Source organism: Hemitrygon akajei, chromosome 14, assembly GCF_048418815.1.
Source record: "Hemitrygon akajei chromosome 14, sHemAka1.3, whole genome shotgun sequence".
Taxonomy (NCBI): domain Eukaryota; kingdom Metazoa; phylum Chordata; class Chondrichthyes; order Myliobatiformes; family Dasyatidae; genus Hemitrygon; species Hemitrygon akajei.
Window position 1 is genome coordinate 97,664,120 of NC_133137.1, and position 20,954 is coordinate 97,685,073.

At 41.4% G+C, this 20,954-nt stretch overlaps 1 protein-coding gene and 1 long non-coding RNA gene across 2 annotated transcripts; both read left to right on the top strand.

The window, feature by feature from the left end:
* Positions 1-2,221: 2,221 nt before the first annotated feature.
* Positions 2,222-7,916, top strand: LOC140738206 (snaclec bitiscetin subunit beta-like). The gene is made up of 4 exons (XM_073065312.1): positions 2,222-2,245; positions 2,322-2,392; positions 5,075-5,238; positions 7,689-7,916. Exons 2-4 carry the CDS (start codon positions 2,338-2,340, stop codon positions 7,914-7,916), a joined length of 447 nt encoding a protein of 148 aa, XP_072921413.1. The 5' UTR covers positions 2,222-2,245; positions 2,322-2,337.
* Positions 7,917-13,824: 5,908 nt separating this feature from the next.
* On the top strand, positions 13,825-16,868 carry LOC140739033 (uncharacterized). The gene is made up of 2 exons (XR_012101545.1): positions 13,825-13,932; positions 16,657-16,868. It is a non-coding gene; the product is annotated as an uncharacterized lncRNA (long non-coding RNA).
* Positions 16,869-20,954: the final 4,086 nt, after the last annotated feature.

The window sequence follows — 20,954 nt, forward strand, 5'->3', positions numbered from 1 at the left end:
CTTCTCCCCATTATTATTTCTCCTGCCTCATTTTCTAGCAGTCCTATATCCACTCTTTTATTTTTAACATACTTGAAAAGTACTTTTACTATCCACTATGATATTATTTGCTAGCTTGCTTTCACATTTTATCTTTTCCCTTCAGATGATATTTTAGTTGCTCTCTGTAGGTTTTTAAAAACTTCCCAATCTAATTTTTTCTTTGTTGTATGCCTTTTCTTTTGCTTTTACAATAGCTTTGACTTCCCTTTGATAACATCTGCCTTATCCATTGAGTAGTGCTTGATCTATGAGTAGTTTGCCATAATTGTGCAATACATTTTTTAGCATGAAGTAAGCTGAGATCTATAAATGCTTGTTCATTTTTACTGTAATTATGTTTCTCTAGGTACAAACACAACAGAAAGAGTTTAGGGTCCAGTGAACCTTGTTTTGAAATAATTTTCTCGATTATAGCTCGTACCTCTTCCCAGAATGCTCCAGTCTCTCTACATTGCCACATACAATGAAACAATGAACCTCTAGCTTCTGTACATTTTGTGCATATGTCTGATATATTTTTGTTGTATTAGTTTAATTCCACTGGTGTGACATATGTCAACAATAACATTTTAAAGCTTTGCATTATCTGCACTTTCCAGCAACTAGGTAGTACAGAAATACTAGTTTATTAACAAGATCCTATTAATACATCTCAACTATCACAGAGTGAGAAAAAACAATGGACCTGTGTAGAACAAAGAAGAATGTGAGTTAAATAATAACATTCTCTGCAAATCTTCTCTCACAATCTTACATCTGCTTCAGTTTTGTTAAACTTGTTCAGTTACTCTCCAATCAACAATCCACCAACTTTCCTTTAACCCTTGTTCTACACAGTTACAGTGCATATTTATCTTTACTTTCCCATGTCTTCCTGTGCAAATGCTCTATAATGAGCAATATTTGCAGCCTTTTTATATCAGATTTACAACATTTATGCATTTTTTCTTCTGAATAAGAGTTAGTTTTGTGTTCTTTTGAACAAAATCTCAGGAAATTGTTAATGTCTTCTTCTTGTCAGTTTCATGAAGATCAAGCCTTTCACAGCCTTGGTCCAAATGCAGAACAAACAGCCGGATTCCACTGGTGAAGTGCTGAAGTCACAGCGTCACTCATTTAAAACATGGCAGCATTTGACTGAATGCAGCATTGAGGTGACCTGGTCATTCTAAGACAAGGGACATCATGGAGAGAATATTTCAATGGTTGGATTCATTACTCATTCAATGTAAGTTGGCTGTGGTAGAGTATCCAGCCCAGAACATCACTGCATGAATTGCTTAGGTCAGTGTCTCAGACACAACGATCATCAGCTGATTTATCAATAACTTCCTACAGCCTACTGCTTGGCAGTGGGGACATTAACTAGAGGGTAGAGATCTTAGATAATTGATAAGTGGTGATCAGAGGTGACAGGAGGAATCACTTTTGATCAGGGAGTTGTCAGGATCTGAAATCTACTGATAGAACATGATTGGGGAACAAGAGAAGATCCAGGGAAAGGAAGATCTGTTTGGCCCATCAGTCTCATTCCACTGGAGATCAATGGATTCATTCCCACATCAGGTTAGTTCATACATCTTCCAGAACTGTCCCTGGAAAAACATCAAGTATCAAGCAATCTATTATCTCCACATCCTTCCAAGCTCCTTCTGAGCAGAGTTCACTGCAACCTTTTGTTGGACAGAGACCATGATTCTAAATTGAACCCAGTCCTTACAAATGGATTGCAAACTTTCCAGAGTCAGTGACAGAGAAAGATCTTCCCCCACGATGGGAAATGGATGAGGAAAAAGACCAGGACAATTGTATGAATGAGTAAGTTCATCATAATCTGTAGCTGATGAAGTATTCACCTGAAAATTACATTGTAATTGTTATTGATAATATTTATTGAGATCTGATTTCATGAAAAACATCATGGGTACATAAATGTTTTAGGCAGCCTCTATTTCTCAGTGTTCAGTTACAGAGGAACATTCCACAGTCACGCTTAAAGCTCACAAGACATTCCTGCAGTTTCCCAATCATCATGTTCAAATCTGTCAGTGATTGGTTTGCAGAATTTTTTATATAGGTGGGTCCAGCCAATTGAGTTTGATTTCAATGGTTCTTGAAACCTCCAACGTCTAGGACCTACACATAAATAGGGGTGCCTCAGGATTGGAAATCTATTCGACACAGAGAGCTGGGGGAGAGTGAGGTGAGAGTGGCAGCAGGATATCCCTACCTTTGTGGGAAACCTAACACTAATGATGAATTATTTTCTTGTGTTTCAGGTCTGAGGGAAGAAACATGATGCTGATGTGGGTTTTGGTGGTGACCACACTGCTTGTCAGTGATGTGGCAGGTAAGGCCCATTGATTCAAGGAACTGTACAAATATATATCTGTCACAACACAACACTGTGTTGGGACTGTGGGACATGGGAATTTGTGGGCATTGGGTCCAGTTGGGGTATGGTAGGAAATGATTTGTTTGGGACATTCAACTTTGAGCTATTGAGATGGAAGATGAGTCAGAGACTCTCCTAGAGATCAGGAGACAAAGACATTAGATGATATCAAGACTGATGCATAGTGGACAGTGAGGAAGGTTATCAAATCTTGCAGCATGATCTGAACCAGCTGGGAAACTAGACTGAAAAATAGCAGGTAGATTTACGGTAGACAAGTATGAGGTGTTGTACTTTGGGAGGACCTGAGTTACAGGAATAGGTTCAATTGGCTAGGACATCACGCCCTGGAGCACAGGAGAATGAGGCGAAATGTCAGAGAAGAATACCAAACGATAATGACCATAGATGGGGTGAGTGCATGCAGGCTTTTTACCCTGGGGGTGGGTGAGAGTAGAACTAGAGGTCAGAGGTTTAGGGTGAAAGATGAAATATTTATGGGAAATCTGAAGGGTAACTATTTCTGAGGGTGGTACATGTGTGAATTGAGCTGTCAGCTGAAGTGGCAGATTTGGATTCAATTGCAACATTTTAGAGAAGTTTGGATTGGTATTTAGATGAGATTGATATGGAGGGTTGTAGTTTAGATGCCAGTAGGTAGGACTAGGCAGAGAATCAGAAAGATAAAGAGCAGATGTGCTGAAAATATTTCTCTCCATCACCATAAATCCTGTGAACAACTACTTGTATCCATCCCTTTGGCTTTTGACCCTCTGCAGAGCTTGTCTTGGAAGTCCATGCTCCCACTGCTTACTATCTCACCATTCCCCATAAGTACCCTTGTATTGTTAGATCCCAACAAATGCATGGCCAGATTCTCTCAGGATTGATTTCCACTTCCACTTTTGTTCCTAGCTGACCAGTCGACAAATGTCTTCCTGTAACCTAATCATTGGTCTATACTGTCTACAAGAATGTCAGCTTTAGAATCATCAGCAAACATCTTCATTGTAAAGTCAAAGAAACGTTATTCTCAAATTATGCATAGGTCAGCCATTGCTACCCTGATTATCATTTTCTTGCAGTCAATAAGAACACAACTGAATTTATGACAAATTTTATGTATTTTAAGTCAGATGAACAACAAAGTTGCAAAAGAAGAGAAATTGTGTAAAATACTGAGAACATGAATTGTGGAGTCACACTCGTGCAGACACCCTTTCGAGGTTGATAGTTTGTGGAATGAGTTCAGAGTTGAGGTGTTTTGCATTATCCATGCTAGTTCAGGAGCCTGAGGTTTACAGGGTAATAACTGTTCATAAACCTGGTGGTGTGGTGCTGAAGGTTCCTATGCTGTTTGTGTGAAGGTTGAAGCAAGAAGAGAGCATGACCTGGATAGTGGGTGGTGGGGTCTTGAAAATGGATTCAGATTTCTTATGGCAGCAATTCTGGTTAATGTGCTAGATTTTCAGGTGGGCTTTTCCTGTGATGAACTGAGCTGTATCCACAACTTTCTGTAGTTTTTTAGAAAACCAGTCAGGATCCTCTCCTGTATGCATCTATAACAGTTTGTCAAAGTCTAGCTGACAGGCCAAATCTATGCAAAGTTCTAAGAAAGTAGAGGTCCTGTCATGTATCACACATCCTTCCAATACTAACCCTGAGCCAATCTATAATTTTACATTGAAGTCAACAGATTGTACAACAAGAAAGCCATTAGCCACCATATCCACGTCAACCATCAAGTATAATTCTCCTCACCCCCTTCACCACACTTGGCCTGTCGCCATCCATCGTGCCATTGTGATTGAAGTGTTTCTCCAATGTTTGCAAGTGCTGTGAGAATACCCACCTCTCCCACCATCTCAGGAAGTGAATGCTAAATAGAATTCATACTTTTGGTGAAGTAAATCTTTAGATCCCCTTTGAAATTCTTATCCCTCTCCTTAAACCATGTCCTCTCATTTTAGAAGTCTCTGTACTGGTGAATATTTTCTCACCTCCACCCAAATGATGCCCCTCATTATATTGTGGTTATCTATGAGGTCTTCATTCAGCCTCCTCTACTCCAGGGAAACAAACCAATTCCATCCAGTCCCTTCTCATATCTGAAACGCTCCACCTCACATGTCTCAGTGACTCTCCTCTGCACTCTCTCCTGTGCAATAATAAACTCCAGGTGTGGACTGAACAAAATGTTTCATAAATTTGTTTCTCTTAGATCTACTTGTATCAACTGAATGAGACTTTCTCAAGCATTTTGTTAAAATCCATGCTTGCCACATGAAACCTTCTATCCTTACTTAATTATAGCCTCCAAAAATTCAATTTCTCATCAGATAAAACCATCTCTTTACAAAATGTTTTATCCTAGATTAACCTGCTAAACATTAAATATGAATTTGTTCCATCCCTCAGAACTGTTTGTAAACATTTCCTACCACCAGTGTCAGACAGTCATTTGTTGTTGTCAAGTTTAACCAGTGTCCCTGTTACAAAGAATGGTGTCCGTCCAGAAAGCCCTCAGTCCTCTGGCACCATGATGTGGGTAAAGAGCACTGGCCATCTTCTGCAAATCCACAGTGTGTCTGATGTTGTGACTAATGGGAATTGTTTAATTATTCTATCTGTTTTAAGGCTCAATTCCTACCCAAAAACAAGAGAATGATCCCGTGGACTTGGAGGAGCGATGGCACATACAACTAACCCAAGGACGTTGTGATGAAAACTGGTTTTATTATCCTGATGTAGACTCCTGTTACCGGTATTACAGTCACCAAAAGACATGGAAAGAAGCTGAGGTAAGCCCCTGAAACCCAACAATTGTGCAGCAAGCCCTGGAGAATGTTGGGCTCTGCTGGTTTATTCCCATTAACTCACAGCACAGCCTCTAGCTGAATTGTCAATGATGGGTTCATGTGTTACAGGGTGTGCTTCACTGTGGTTGTGGGCTCCAGTTCCTATCAGTCAGATCAATGAGTGAAAAACTGGGAAATAAAGACCATAAAACCATAAGATCATAAGTCAGGCTATTCAGCCAATCAAATCCGCTCCACTATTCCAACATTGGCTGATTTGTTATCCCTCTCAATCCCATTCTCCTGCCTTCTCCCTGTAACCCTCAAAACCCTGATTAATCAATGAACTATCAACTTTCACCTTAAATATACCAGGTTACTTTATCTGGAAAGCTGTCTGAATTCCAGATTCACCACCCTCTGGCTAAAGAAATTTGCCCTCATCCCTGTTCCAAATCCCTGTCCCACAATCGTGAACCGGTGCCCTCTAGTCCTCAACTCCTTCACTACTGGATACATCCTCTCTACATCAACTGCATCTCGGCATTTCAAGACTTGATAGGATTCAATGAGATCTCCTTTCTTTCTTCTAAACTTCAGTGAATAAAGGCCCAAAAAATCAAATGTTACTCCTTCATTTCTGGCATCATTCTCATGAACCTCCTTTGGATGCTCTCAAATCACAGTGCATCTTTATAAGAAAGGAGGACCTAAACTGTTCACAATACTCAAAGTTCAGTCAGACCAATGTCTTATAAATCCTCAGCATTTCATCCTTGCTTTTGTATTCCAGTCCTCTTTAAATGAATGACATCATTGCATTTGCCTTGCTTACCACTGACTCAATCTGCGAGTTAACCTTCAGGGAATCCTGCATGACTACTCCCTCGTCCCTTGCAGCTCTGATGTTTGAATGTTCTCCCCAGTTAGAATATAGTCCACATCTTTATTCCTTCTGCCAAAGTGCATGATCATGCCTGTCCTTCTCTGTATTCTATCTGCCACTTCTATGCCCTTGCCCCAACCCATCTGTCTTTCTGTACACACCCTGCTTCCTGAGCACTATCTGCCCCTCCTCCTGTTTTCATATCGTCCACAAACTTGGCTACAAATCCATTAATTCCTTCAAGCAAATCATTGTCATATTATGAGAAAAGAAGCAGTCCCAACACGACCCCTGTGCACACCACTAGTCACCAGCAGCCAAGCAGAAAAGGCCCCTGTTATACAGACTCTTTGCCTCCTGTCAGTCAATCTTCTATCCATGCTAGAACATTTCCTGTATTACCACAGACTCTTATCATGTTAGGCAGCCTCATCTGCAGAAATGTCCTTCTGAAAATCCAAAGAAACAACATGCACTGAGTCTGAGTATCCAGCCTGCTATTTCCTAAAAGAATTCCAACAGATTTGTCAGACAATACTTCCCCTTTAGAAAACCATACTGACTTTGGCCTATTTTATCATGTGCTTTTAAGTACCCCAAAAGCTTGTTTTTAATGACAGACTCCAATATCTTTCCAACCACTGTTCAGGATAATATCCGTGATGCACCATCAATAACTCACGCTGAGACTTAGGAAGTGAGATATCGGCTTTTATTGACTGAAGAACAACACTACATCCTGGGAAAATGAGGGAGAGCAGCAGGCCACAGTCGCCTTTATACAGGGGTCTGTGGGAGGAGCCACAGGGGCAGTCAGCAGGGTCTGTGGGAGGAGCCACAGGAGCAGTCAGACAGGTATATCTAGTTCACCACAATCCGCTGTACCAATTCTCAAGCCACACCTTCATGTGCCAATTCAACCTATTCTTACCACCCCACCTCCACCGTCATGTGGCACTGGCAGCAATCCAGAGATCACTACCCTGGAGGTTCTGCTTTTTAGGTTTTTGCCTAACCCCCTATATTCTCTTTTCAGGAACTCCTCATTTTTCTTATCTCTGTCTTTGGTACCAATATGTTGCACAACTTTTGGTTGTTCACCCTCCCCCTTTAGAATGCCGTGACCCAGTCTGAGACACCTCTAACCCTGGCAACTGGGAGGCAACATACCATCTGGGTGTTTTTTTCAGGTCCACAGAATCTGCTTTCTGCTCTTCTAAAATGGAATCCCCTATCACTACTGCATTCCTCTTGACCCCCATCCCTTCTGAACCACAGAGACAGACTCAGTGCCAGAGACCTGGTTGCTGCAGCTTCCACTTGATAGTTTATCCTACCCCACACCCCAGCCCCGAGAGTAAACAAATCAATCTACTTATTATAGGGGATCAGACACAGGATAATTTAGGAGAAACTCGACAACCAGCAGTTAACAATAGTGTTTGTTTTGACAGCAAACACTTTGAAAAAAAACAAGTCTGTTTAAGGAAATTCCTAACAACAGGTCAGATGATTTGCTGAGGGCCCAGTGTGAGGATTAAAGATAATGATACTCTTTTATTTATAGGAGTTCTGCAATCAACTCCATCATTACGGAAATCTGGCAACTGTGACCTCAGATGAACACAACAGATTCGTTTCTAGGGTGATCAGTGTTGTGAATAGGCGGAACCCATGGGCGTGGATTGGCCTGAATGACATATGGAAGGTAAAGTTCATGATGATGTGTTACATTGTTACCACAGATAGAATTACACTGGACAACCTGCTGAGTAACTCGGATGTGGCAGTGTGAGTGTGAAGTTGGGTGTATCCGAATGATCCAGGGACATGAGTTTGAATCCCATTCCAGCATCCAGGGAACTTGTAAATAAAGTATAATACATATAAATATATATATATATATAATACATATAAATACATCCAAGTAAATAAAATGCAGTAAATCCAATAATTCCCCAGTCTGGCCTCACTGTGACTCCAGTGTGTAGAATCTTAGCTGCCGTATGAAATAGTCAGACAATGATCAGGGAAGGACAATAAATGCTGGTTATTCACAACGTCACTGTGTCCTGGGAACAAATAAATTCCAAATGTTTATGTCCCTCTTTATCTCCACATGAGCTTTCTCTCTCCCTCCTTCATTTGACACAATCTGTGTGGCTTTCATTTCTCCATCTTTTCCTCACCGAACATTGACCCCAGTGAGTCACATCCTAAACAGTCTGGAGAAAAGGGTTTCTCTCGAGGAGCCTGTTAGTGGGAACCGAACTGAATTGATGGAGGAAAGGGTGGTTGGCTCTCAAATAGAGGAAGCTCGGACACAGAGTGAAAGGGAGGATAGGCAGATGATATAGAAGGGTCGTGCTCAGACCGATAGTTTGAAATGTGTCTATTTTAATGCGAGGAGTATTATGAATAAAGCGGATGAGCTTAGAGTGTGGATCAGCACTTGGAGCTATGATGTTGTGGCCATTACAGAGACTTGGATGGTGCAGGGGCAGGAATGACTGCTTCAAGTGTCAGGCTTTAGATGTTTCAGAAAGGATAGGGAGGGAGGCAAAAGAGGTGGGGCATGGAATTGGAAACAGATGTTCTCAGGGAAATGTATGGAAGAAATGTGGGAACTGTTCAGGGGATATTTGTGTGGGGTTCTGAGTAGGTACATTCCAATGAGACATGGAAAGGATAGTAGGGTGCAAGATCCGTGGTGCACAAAGGCTGTTGTAAATCTAGTCAAGAAGAAAAGAAGAGCTTATAAATGGTTCAAAAAACTAGGTAATGATAGGAAACTATAAGACTATAAGGCTAGCAGGAAGGAGCTTAAGAATGAAATTAGGAGAGCCAGAAGGAGCCATGGAAAGGCCTTGGTGGAAAGGATTAAGAAAAACCCCGAGATATTCTATAAGTATATGAAGAGCAAGAGGATAAGATGTGAGAGAATAGGACCAATCAAGTGTGTTAGTGGAAAAGTGTGTATGTAACCAGAGGAAATAGAGGAGGTGCTGAATGAATACTGTGCTTCAGTATTCACTACGGAAAAGGATTCTGGTGATTGTAGGGATGGCTTGCAGTAGAGTGAAAAGCTTAAGCATGTAGATATCAAGGAAGAAGATGAACTGGAGCTTATGGAAAGCATCAAGATGGATAAGTCACCAGGGTCAGACAGGATGTACCCCAGGCTACTGTGGGAAGTGAGGGAGGAGATTGCTGAGCCTCTGGGTAATGATCTTTGCATCATCAATGAGGACAGGAGAGGTTCCAGTAGATTGGAGGGTTGTGGATGTTGTTCCCTTATTCAAGAAAGGGAGTAGGGATAGCCCAGGAAATTATATGCCAGTGAGTCTTACTTCAGTGGTTGGTAAGTTGATGGAAGTGATCCTGAGAGGCAGGATTTATGAAAATTTGGAGAGACATAATATGATTAGGAATAGTCAGAATGGCATTGTCAAAGGCAGGTGATGCCATATGAGCCTGATTGAATTTTTTTGAGGATGTGATTTATCACATTGATGAAGGTAGAGCCATAGATGTAGTGTATATGGATTTTAGCAAGACATTTGATAAGGTACCCCATGCAAGGCTTATTAAGAAAGTAAGGAGGCATGGGATCCATGAGGATATTGCTTTGTGGATCCAAAACTCGCTTGCCCACAGAAGGGAAAGTGTGGTTGTAGACCAGTCATAGTCTGCATCGAGGCCGGTGACCAGTGGCATGCCTCAGGGATCTGCTCTGGGACCCATACTCTTTGTGATTTTTATAAATGACCTGGATGAGGAAGTGGAGGGTTAGGTTTGTAAATTTGCTGATGACACAAAGGTTGGGGTGTTGTGGACAGTGTGAAGGGTTGTTAGAGGTTACAGCGGGACATTGATAAGATGCAAAACTGGGCTGCGAAGTGGCATATGGAGTTCAACTCAGGTAAGTGTGAGGTGGTTCATTTTGGTAGGTCAAATATGATGGCAGAATAAGACATTTATGGTAAGACTCTTAGCAACATGGAGGATTAGAGGGATCTTGGGATCCGAGTCCATAGTACACTCAAAGCTGCTACACAGGGTTGACTCTGTGGTTAAGAAGGCATACGATGCATTGGCCTTCATCAATCGTGGAATTGAGTTTACGAGCTGAAAAGTAAAGTTGCAGCCATAGAGGACCCTGGTCAGACCCCATTTGGAGTATTGTGTTCAATTCTGGTTGCCTCACTACAGGAAGGATGTGGAAACCATAGAAAGGATGCAGAGGAGATTTACAAGGATGTTGCCTGGATTGGGGAGCATGCCTTATGAGAACAGGTTGAGTGAACTCAGCCTTTTCTCCTTATAACCATATAACAATTACAGCACGGAAACAGGCCAACTCGGCCCTTCTAGTACGTGCCGAACGCTTACTCTTACCCAGTCCCACCGACCTGCACTCAGCCCATAACCCTCCATTCCTTTCCTGTCCATATACCTATCCAATTTTACTTTAAATGACAATACCAAACCTGCCTCTACCACTTCTACTGTAAAATCATTCCACACAGCTACCACTCTCTGAGTAAAGAAATTCCCCCTCATGTTACCCCTAAACTTTTGCCCACTAACTCTCAACTCATGTCCTCTTGTTTGAATCCCCCTACTCTCAATGGAAAAAGCCTATCTGCATCAACTCTATCTATCCTCATAATTTTAAATACCTCTATCAAGTCCCCCTTCAACCTTCTACGCTCCAAAGAATAAAAACCTAACTTGTTCAACTTTTCTCTGTAACTTAGGTGCTGAAACCCAGGTAACATTCTAGTAAATCTCCTCTGTACTCTCTTTATTTTATTGACATCTTTCCTATAATTTGGTGACCAGAACTGTACACAATACTCCAAATTTGGCCTCTCCAATGCCTTGTACAATTTTAACATTACATCCCAAATGCTATACTCAATGCTCTGATTTATAAAGGCCAGCATACCAAAAGCTTTCTTCACCACCCTATCCAAATGAGATTCCACCTTCAGGGAACTATGCACCATTATTCCTAGATCACTCTGTTCTACTGCATTCCTCAATGCCCTACCATTTACCATGTAGGACTAATCCCATTTTGATTAGTCCTACCAAAATGTAGCACCTCACACTTATCAGCATTAAACTCCATCTGCCATCTTTCAGCCCACTCTTCTAACTGGCCTAAATCTCTCTGCAAACTTTGAAAACCTACTTCATTATCCACAACACCACCAATCTTAGTATTATCTGCATACTTACTAATCCAATTTACCACCCCATCATCCAAATCATTAATGTATATGACAAACAACATTGGACCCAGTACAGATCCCTGAGGCACACCACTAGTCACCGGCCTCCAACCTGACAAATAGTTATCCACCACTACTCTCTGGCAACTCCCATCCAGCCACTGTTGAATCCATTTTACTACTTCAATATTAATACCTAACGACTGAACCTTCCTAACTAACCTTCCGTGTGGAACCTTGTCAAAGGCCTTACTGAAGTCCATATAGACAACATCCACTGCTTTACCCTCGTCAACTTTCCTAGTAACCTCTTCAAAAAATTCAATAAGATTTGTCAAACATGACCTTCTGCGCACAAATCCATATTGACTGTTCCTAATCAGACCCTGGCTATCCAGATAATTATATATACCATTTCTAAGAATACTTTCCATTAATTTACCCACCACTGACTTCAAACTTACAGGCCTATAATTGCTAGGTTTACTTTTAGAACCCTTTCTAAACAATGGAACAACATGAGCAATATGCCAATCCTCCGGCACCAGCCTCGTTTCTAATGACATTTGAAATATTTCTGTCAGAGCCCCTGCTATTTCTACACTAACCTCCCTCAAGGACCTAGGGAATATCCTGTCAGGATCTGGAGATTTATCCACTTTTATATTCCTTAAAAGCGCCAGTACTTCCTCCTGTTTAATCGACACAGTGTCCATAACTTCCCTACTTGTTTCCCTTACCTTACACAATTCAATATCCTTCTCCTTAGTGAATATCAAAGAAAAAAAATTGTTCAAAATCTCCCCCATCTCTTTTGAATCCACACATAGCTGTCCACTCTGATTCTCTAAGGGACCAATGAGCAATGGAAGACCATCATTGGAGTGACGGAGGATGAGAGGTGACCTGATAGATGTGTACAAGATGATGAGAGGCATTGATCGTGCGAATAGTCCGAGACTTTACCCCAGGGCTGAAATGGCTAGTACGAGAGGGCATAGTTTTAAGGAGCTTGGAATTAGGTACAGGGGAGATGTCAGGGGTAAGTTTTTTACGCAGAGAGTGATGAATGCATAGAATGGGTTGTCAGCGGCGGTGGAGGCGGAAATGATAGCGTCTCCTGGATGGCTACATTGAGCTTAGAAAAATAGAGGACTATGGGTAAAGCCTAGGTAGTTCTAAGGTAGGGACATCTTCGGCACAGCTTTGTGGGCCAAAGGGCCTGTATTGTGCTGTAGGTTTTCTATGTTTCTATGGATTGATCAGTGACTCTCCTATATATATGATCTTGCACCTCAAGTGGAAACTTTTCTCCATGCTGAACTTGTTGAATCTTCACATTTGAAGGAGGATCCCAGTGAGATGCTTGGCCATTCCACACACAATCATCTGGCTTTAACATCCAAGTTTTAATTGTAGCTCTGGTTCTACAGCTAGAGCAGGTAGCTATTCAGAAAGAGAGTGAGAGAGACAGAGACAGAGACAGAGAGAAATAGAGAGACAGAGAGATCAAACTCAGTCATTGAAGGATGACAACATTCAAGTTTTCTCAAACTTTATTGATAAGTATGAACTCTCATTTCTGGTCCTTTCCCTGCAAATATGTTCAGTGGTGTCTCCGTACCCTATCTATACGTTGGAGACCAGAACTGTACACAGGATCTGAGTGTATCACAAATTTTCCTGCCTCCAATTCCCATTTGGTTTTGTAGTTTGTGTCCATTCATGTGAAGTTCTTCTGTCCTTTCTCCCTCTAGTGTTTAGATAGATAGATAGATACTTTATTCATCCCCATGGGGAAATTCAACTTTTTTCCAATGTCCCATACACTTGTTGTAGCAAAACTAATTACATACAATACTTAACTCAGTAAAAAATATGATATGCATCTAAATCACTATCTCAAAAAGCATTAATAATAGCTTTTAAAAAGTTCTTAAGTCCTGGCGGTAGAATTGTAAAGCCTAATGGCATTGGGGAGTATTGACCTCTTCATCCTGTCTGAGGAGCATTGCATCGATAGTAACCTGTCGCTGAAACTGCTTCTCTGTCTCTGGATGGTGCTATGTAGAGGATGTTCAGAGTTATCCATAATTGACCGTAGCCTACTCAGCGCCCTTCGCTCAGCTACCGATGTTAAACTCTCCAGTACTTTGCCCACGACAGAGCCCAGTCTGTGTATTTGTACTCAATGACTCATTGTCCGAGCTGTCATAATTCATTTTCCCTGACTTTTACTCTCAGATCCAGTTTCTTTTGTTCCAAGAATTCTGTTACTTCCATGAGATTTCCCCCATTCTGACAGTCTGTTATTTAAAATCTCATCCACTGCCCCGTTTGTCCTGTCTGCTCGTATTCTGGTCTCACTCTGACTCGGGTACAGCTCCTCCCTGTACCATTAAGTGACAGGTTACTGAACGTTCCCACAGAAATAATCACTGATTTATGTCCCACAGGAAGGGGATTTCACATGAAGTGATGGAACATGCTACAATTATAGAAAATGGGCTAACAATGAACCCAATAATCATGGAGGCAAAGAAGACTGTACACACATTCATTTTTTTTCGAGTAAGTGTAACAGTGAGAGAAATGTTATTTTTTAAAGTTCATTTCAGACGCAGTATTGAAGAGGACTGTCACAACAGAAGGAATGAACCAGCCCCATGCTCAGCAGAACTGGACTCATTGCCCAGCAGTTAGAGGAGGATAAATGGGATGTATTGCAGGGGTCAGGGGAACAGACAGTGTATGAGGATGAAAAAAGACACTTCCCGTGCTGGGAATCTGAGATAAAACCTGCATTTTCACAAAGCACTCAGCAGGTCAGGCAGCAACTATGGAGAGAACAGCAGAGTTAATATTTCACATTGAGAACTTCGTCAGGTTCAACTCAGTGTTACCTTGTATGTGGAGCGATGTACAAGGGATGTAATACCAGGTTTGGAAGATCAACAATGTGCCACTGAAGATAAAGAAAGTCAAAAACATGAAGAAGCGTAAAGTTATCAGTGTGAAATTGAAACCTGAAATATTATGTTCAACTTCTGCATCACTCCATATGGTATATTAAACTATTCAATGGATTACAAACTCTGTCCCCATTATGTGAGGTCCATGGAATGGGGAGGGCTCAGATTATCTCTGATGGGACAGTCATATTTTCCAGCTCACACATAGAGTTCCAACCCAGCGTGAACCGAGCACTCAGTTTGGAACAGTTCAATCCCCGGTGAATATTGTGTGATGTCCGGTTTGAGCAACACACACTCTGACTGCACATGGTCCACAGGAAGTGACTCCATTTATTCACAAGGCAAAGTCATGGAACATGGTCAGGGAAACTTCATGGCTCACAGACAATGAACACTTAAACTAATCTGAAAATTGAAAATGCTGGGTAGCTTAACAAGGCCTTTAATAACTTTCTGTGTGGTAGGCTGCTCTATAACATTAAGTCACATTGAATCCAGTCTGAGCAGGTAAGATAGATTCAAATGGCTTTGTAGTGGAAGGTAGAGGCTGGTGGTTGAAGTTTGTTTCTTGTTTTGGAGATTGATTTTGGGCATTATACCATCAATATCGGAACCTTTGTTATTCATTAGTTATCTAAATGATCTGGATGCAAATGCACAAGGAATGAAGATAGTTTTGCCCCTATTGACATCAATGGATCCGGGGTTGAGAAGCTTAACAGCTTTAAGTTCCTCGGCATAAACTTCACCGAAGATCTCACATGGCCTGTACATACCAGCTGTGTGGTGAAAATGCTCAACAGCTCCTCTTTCACCTGGGATGGTTGAAGAAGTTTGGTATGGGCCCCCAAATCCTAAGAACTTTCTATAGGGGCAAATTGAGAGCATCCTGATTGGCTGCATCACTGTCTGGTATGGGAACTGTACTTCTCTCAATCGCAGGACTCTGCAGAGAGTGGTGCAGACAACCCAGTGCATCTGTAATTGTGAATTTCCCACTATTCAGGACATTTACAAAGACAGGTGTATAAAAAGGGCCCCAAGGATCATTGGGGACCCGAGTCACCCCAACCACAAACTGTTCCAGCTGCTTCCATCCAGGAAACAGAACCGTGGGATAAAAGCCAGGACCAACAGGCTCCGGACAGCTTCTTCCACCAGGCCATCAGACTGATTAATTCATGCTGATGCAACTGTATTTCTATGTTATACTGACTATCCTATTGTACGTAATATTTATTATAGATTACTATAAGTTGCACATTGCACATTTAGACAGGGATGTAATGTAAAGAGTTTTACTCCTCATGTATATGACGGATGTAAGTAATAACATCACCTCAATTCAATTCAATAGGTTTTCAGAAGTCACAAGATTAGGAGGTGTTGTCATAGTGAAAGAGGTTACTATAGATTACAGGGGGATCTTCTTCAGTTTAGAAATTGGGCCAGGGCATGAGAACTGATTCATTTTGGAAATTCAATCTGGTCTATGTATGGTCAGGCATTCTGGATTACAGTGGGACAGAGGAACAGAGGAGCACATGTGCATGGTTCATTGACAGCAGCTTCACAGATAGAACGAGTGCTGAAAAAGGCTTTTAGCACAGTAGTCTTCATCAGAAAGGACAGAGAGAGTATTTAGAAGGATGTTGCCAGGAGTAGAGGGACGGGGTTGAAGGGAGATATTGGCCAGAATGGGCCCCTATTCCTCGGAATATCTGAGTCCAGTCCAACATTTTGAGGTGACCCGAACAAAATGTTTAGAAGTATGAGAGGCATAGAAAAGATGGATGGTAAGTCTATTCCCCAGTTTAGGGGAGGAGAAAATTAGGAGGCATCGATTTAGGTTTGAGGGGAATGATTTTAAAGAGAACAGAGGACAACTTCTTCAATCAGACAGAGGTGAGGATATGGAATGAGCTACCAGCATCAGTGATTGAGGCTGGGTCAGTATTCTCATATTAAGAGGACTCGGATTAGTACAGAGAGGGATGGGGTTTAGAATGGTACAGGCCAAATGCAGGAAATTGAGACCGGACGGGTGGAAATCATGCTTGACGTGGACTTACTGGGCTGAAACACCTCTATCCATGATGTATTGTTCTGTGACCCTGTGATTCTAACACTGAGCTGGTGAGGCAGCATCTACAGAGAGAGAAAAGAGATAACATCTCCATCAATGACTTACCTGTTTCTCTCACTATACATGTTGCCTGACCTACTGAGTATTTCAAGAATTATTTTCAGATTTTCAGCCTCTGTGACGTTATGCTTATGGACTAACTGGTCACTTTGGATTCCTTTTCTCTGTTTCAAGGTTCTGAACAGTGGAATGATTTTCCCTGTAACAGGAGACATGGTTTTGTTTGTTCGTACAAACTGCACTGAAATTGGAAGACTCCAGAACCATCCACTCATGATTTCAAACAGTGGATTCAGTGCCCTGATTTCTTTGTAGCCGCTCTCACTGTCTGTGGTGTCTGTACTCACTTAGTTTCTCAGCCAATAATAAAGAGAATTGCATCCTGAGCTGTGTGTGTGTTGTTGTATGAGTCCAGTTTCCAGCAGCCTTCCTGTCCCACTGTTGCTTCCTCCCCACCTCGACACTCAGTGCTGAACTGAGGGGAATTCAGCACAGACTTTGCAAAATTAACTCATTCATTTTGGCCACAATTGGTGTGCTGGGTTCTGGCAACAGCACATGAGAGTGAAATAAAGGATCTCTGTTCAATAGATAATTGACAGAAATGGGAAAGAGATGATTTCCCATAGAATTCTAGGAACTGTGACACTCCTCAGAGGATTCTACTCCTGACCTTCCAATGAGATTTTCCTGTTTCTGATCACCCTGTTTCCAGATTAAAACTTCCCCAAGTGACATGACCACATTGCAGGAGGGAAACCTCACCTGCCAAGAGATGTTGAAGGACAACAGTCATTCTTTACTCACAGAATAAACAGCATGTACTCAAGTCTGCATGAAAAACGACAGCTCATATTCTGCCTGGGCATCACATCCTGAAACCTGGTACTATGAACATTGAATTTTCTACCTTCTGGCAAATCCTCTCCCCCTGTCCATTAGTTCTCCCCTCCAGATCTACCTGAGTCCCATCACCATGTCCCATTCCCCTCCTTAACCTTCTCCATCTGCCCATCACCCTCACTTTCTTCCAACTGCATCCCTTCTCCCACTGCTCCCATTTGCTCTCTCCACCTCCTCACTTTATTCCCTGCTCTGCCTTCATCACCTATTGGATTACATCTCTGTCATCCCTTTATCCCTTCCACCAATTTCCTCCCAGCACCATTCACACCCTCCCATGTTCCATCTGCATACCACCTCCCACTACCTGGATCAACCTTGACAGGGGTCTTCATGAAGGGTCTCGGCCCGAAACGGCAACTATTCTCTTTTCCATAGATGCTGCCTGGCCTGTTGAGTTCCTCCAGCCTCTTGTGTGTGCTGCTTGGATTTTCAGCATCTGCAGATTTTTTCATTTGTGAGTAAAAAGAGCTACTTTTTAAGTTGGAGTGGTGATTGAGATTTTAACGGCAGAGTTTCACAGCAGTATGTCCGAGTTCAGGAGAGACCAATCAGCAAGAGGGATTCATTTAGAAAGGGCCAAGAAGAATAATTCATGTGCAAGCAGAGTGGCCATTCTTTTGGAGTGTGCCAATCATTAGAGTGGCTTTGGCTCATCAGGCTTAAGTGAGAGTAGGCGTTGGGTGAGGTAAATTGTCTTGTAAGTTATCTTTGTTCATTCCTCATCTATTAGAGCATACTATAGTGAGAATAGCTCCAGGGGCAGTATTTTGTACGATATGTGGTTTTGTGGGAAGTCCGGGATCGTGTCCATGGCATTCTCAGGGGGGATGGTGAGCAGCCAGATGTCTTGGTACACATTGGCACCAATGATATAGGTAGACAAGGTGAGGAGGTCCTGAAGAGAAATTTTAAGGATCTAGGGAGAAAGCTGAGAAGCAGGACCTCCAGGGTAGTAATCTCTGGATTGCTGCCCATATCATGAACCAGTGAGGGTAAGAAGAGGATAATTTGTCAGGTGAATGTGTGGCTGTGGAATGAGTTCGGGGGCAGGGGTTCAGATATATGGATCATTGGGATCTCGTCTGGGGAAGGGATGGTGTGTACAAAAGGGACCAGTTACACCTGAACCCGAGGAGGTCCAATACCCTTGTGGAAAGGTTTGCTTGAGTTGTTTAGGTGGGTTGAAACTAATTTGGCAGGGGGATTGGAACTGGAGTGATAGTACGGAAGATGAGTAGTTGGTTTACAAATGAAGGCAATGTGCAGTGAGACTCCTAGCAAGGAGAGGCTGATGATAGTGCAGGATTGCAGTTGACAGGATGAGCTGTAACGTAAAAAGCGGACAAAATTGAAAAGGGCGAATACAGGACTAAAGGTGTTATATTTTAATGCGTGCAGTATATGGAATAAGTCTGATGAACTATAGCACAGTTACAGATTGGCGGGTATGATGTAGGCATCACTGAATCATGGCTGAAAGAAGATGATAGCTGGGAGCTTAATGTCCAATGATACACATTGTATTGAAAGGACGAGCAAGAAGGCAGAGGGGCTCTGTTGGTAAAAAATGAAATCAAATCATTAGTCAGGGGTGACATAGGATCAAATGGAGTTGAATAATTGTGGATAAAGCTAAAGAACTGCAAGGTTAAAAACTCCCTAATGTGAGTTGAATACAAACCCTCAAACAGTAATAAGAATGTGGCCTACTAATTACAACAGGAGACAGAAAATGCATGCCAAAAGGGCAATGTTATGATGGTCATGGGGGATTTCAATATGCAGGTAGCTTAGTGGGAGTTCCAAGAGGGAGAATTTCTAAAATGCCTACAAGATGTTCTTTTAGAGCAGCTCGTGGTTGAGTACACTAGGAGATCAGCTATTCTGAATTGGGTGTTGTGCAATGAACCGGAATTGATTAGACAGCTTAAGGTAAAAGAACCCTCAGGGGATATTGATCATAATATAATTAGATTCACCTGGAAATTTGAGAAGGAGAAACTAAAGTCAGATATATCAGTATTACAGTGGAGTAAAGGGAATTATAGAGGACTGAGAAAGGAATTGGCTAGAACTGATTACTATGTACAAGTAGGGAGTGATTTTTTTTTACAACATATTCATTGATTTGTGAGAATAAAATCAGCCCTACAAGGCATTATGTAGTTAAACCATTTTTTCTAGTATGAATCAAATTGTTCCAGCTTATGATTAACAGATGCTGTTATCTTCTCCATTTTGTAAATGCCCATTGTAATTTCCATTCATGCATTAAAGTTGGGCTCTCCTGTGATAACCATTTCCTAGAAAGAGTCTTTTTACCAGCCACCAACAGCATATTCATTAAATATTTATCTCTTTTCAACCATGCTTGAGGTATATATCCAAAATATATGGTCTTACTCACTAAGGGTATTTCACATTTAAAGATGCCTGGTAGGGCATTGTGTATCCCCCTCCAATAGTCTTTGATAACAGGGCAGTCCCAAAAAATATGATAATGATTTGCATTTTGATTTCCACAATTTCTCCAGCAAACAGGGACGTTACTATCATAATGGGATTTCTGAGAGGCTGTAATAAAATATCTTATCAGGTTTTTCCATCCCAACTCCTTCCATTTCTGTGAACTGGTACACTTCCATTGATACCTCCATATTATTGTCCATTCTTCCTCAGATATAATTATCCCTCTTTCCTTCTCCCATTTTGTTTTAATGTATGAAGTCGAATGTGTTTTAAGATTTGACAACCCCTTATACATGCTTGAAATGATTCTACTACCGTTATCTGAATTATAGGCTTTTCTAAATAGCTCTATCAAGCATGTGCTTGCCTTGGTTACATTTTTAAGCATCTTATTAACGTATTGTCGCATCTGTAAATGCCGATAAAAATCTTGTTTTTCTAATAAATGTTTCTCTTTAAGCATTTCAAAACTGAACGGTGTTCCTTCTTTCATTATGTTGCAAAGAACTGTTATTCCTTTAGCTGTCCAGTCCTTAAATCTAGCATCCAATTTATTTGGTGTAAAATCCAAGTCATATGCACACCATTTAAGAATTGCAATATCTCCCTCTAGATTATATTCTTTGTACCACTCTGCCGTATACCCATCTGATCCTGGTGACTTTCTTAATTTAAGCCTACTAATTGCAGCTTTTAATTCAACTTCAGTTATGTCAGCAGTCATCATTCCATTTTGTTCTTCACTTAAAGTGGGTCACTCTAGAGAATACAAGAAGGTGTCAATTTGGGTTATGCTTCCCCCTGGAACTTTGGAATATAGAGTTTTGTACAACACCAAAAGCTTCTTGAATTTCACTTACCTCATTTTTTAGCATTTTCGTTCTTGGGTCCCTAATTCTATGAATTCTATTTTCTGCTATTTTTTTTTCAGTTTCCACGCCAGTATTTTCATAGACTTTAATCCACTTTCATAATGTCTCTGTTTCAGAAACATTAAATTTTTCCTGATTCATTGTGTAGCCAAACTATTAATTCATTCCTAATTTTTTTAATTTCCCCTGTGCCATGTATCCTGTGCCAAATTCAATTTGTGTTTT

What these genes read in the sequence shown, in the direction of transcription:
- LOC140738206 (XM_073065312.1), top strand. Translation starts at nt 2,338, where the DNA reads ATGATGCTGATGTGGGTTTTGGTGGTGACCACACTGCTTGTCAGTGAT. An exon ending in GCTTGTCAGTGATGTGGCAG is followed by an intron (nt 2,393 to 5,074) that starts GTAAGGCCCATT and finishes ATCTGTTTTAAG; the next exon opens with GCTCAATTCCTACCCAAAAA. An exon ending in AGACATGGAAAGAAGCTGAG is followed by an intron (nt 5,239 to 7,688) that starts GTAAGCCCCTGA and finishes TTTTATTTATAG; the next exon opens with GAGTTCTGCAATCAACTCCA.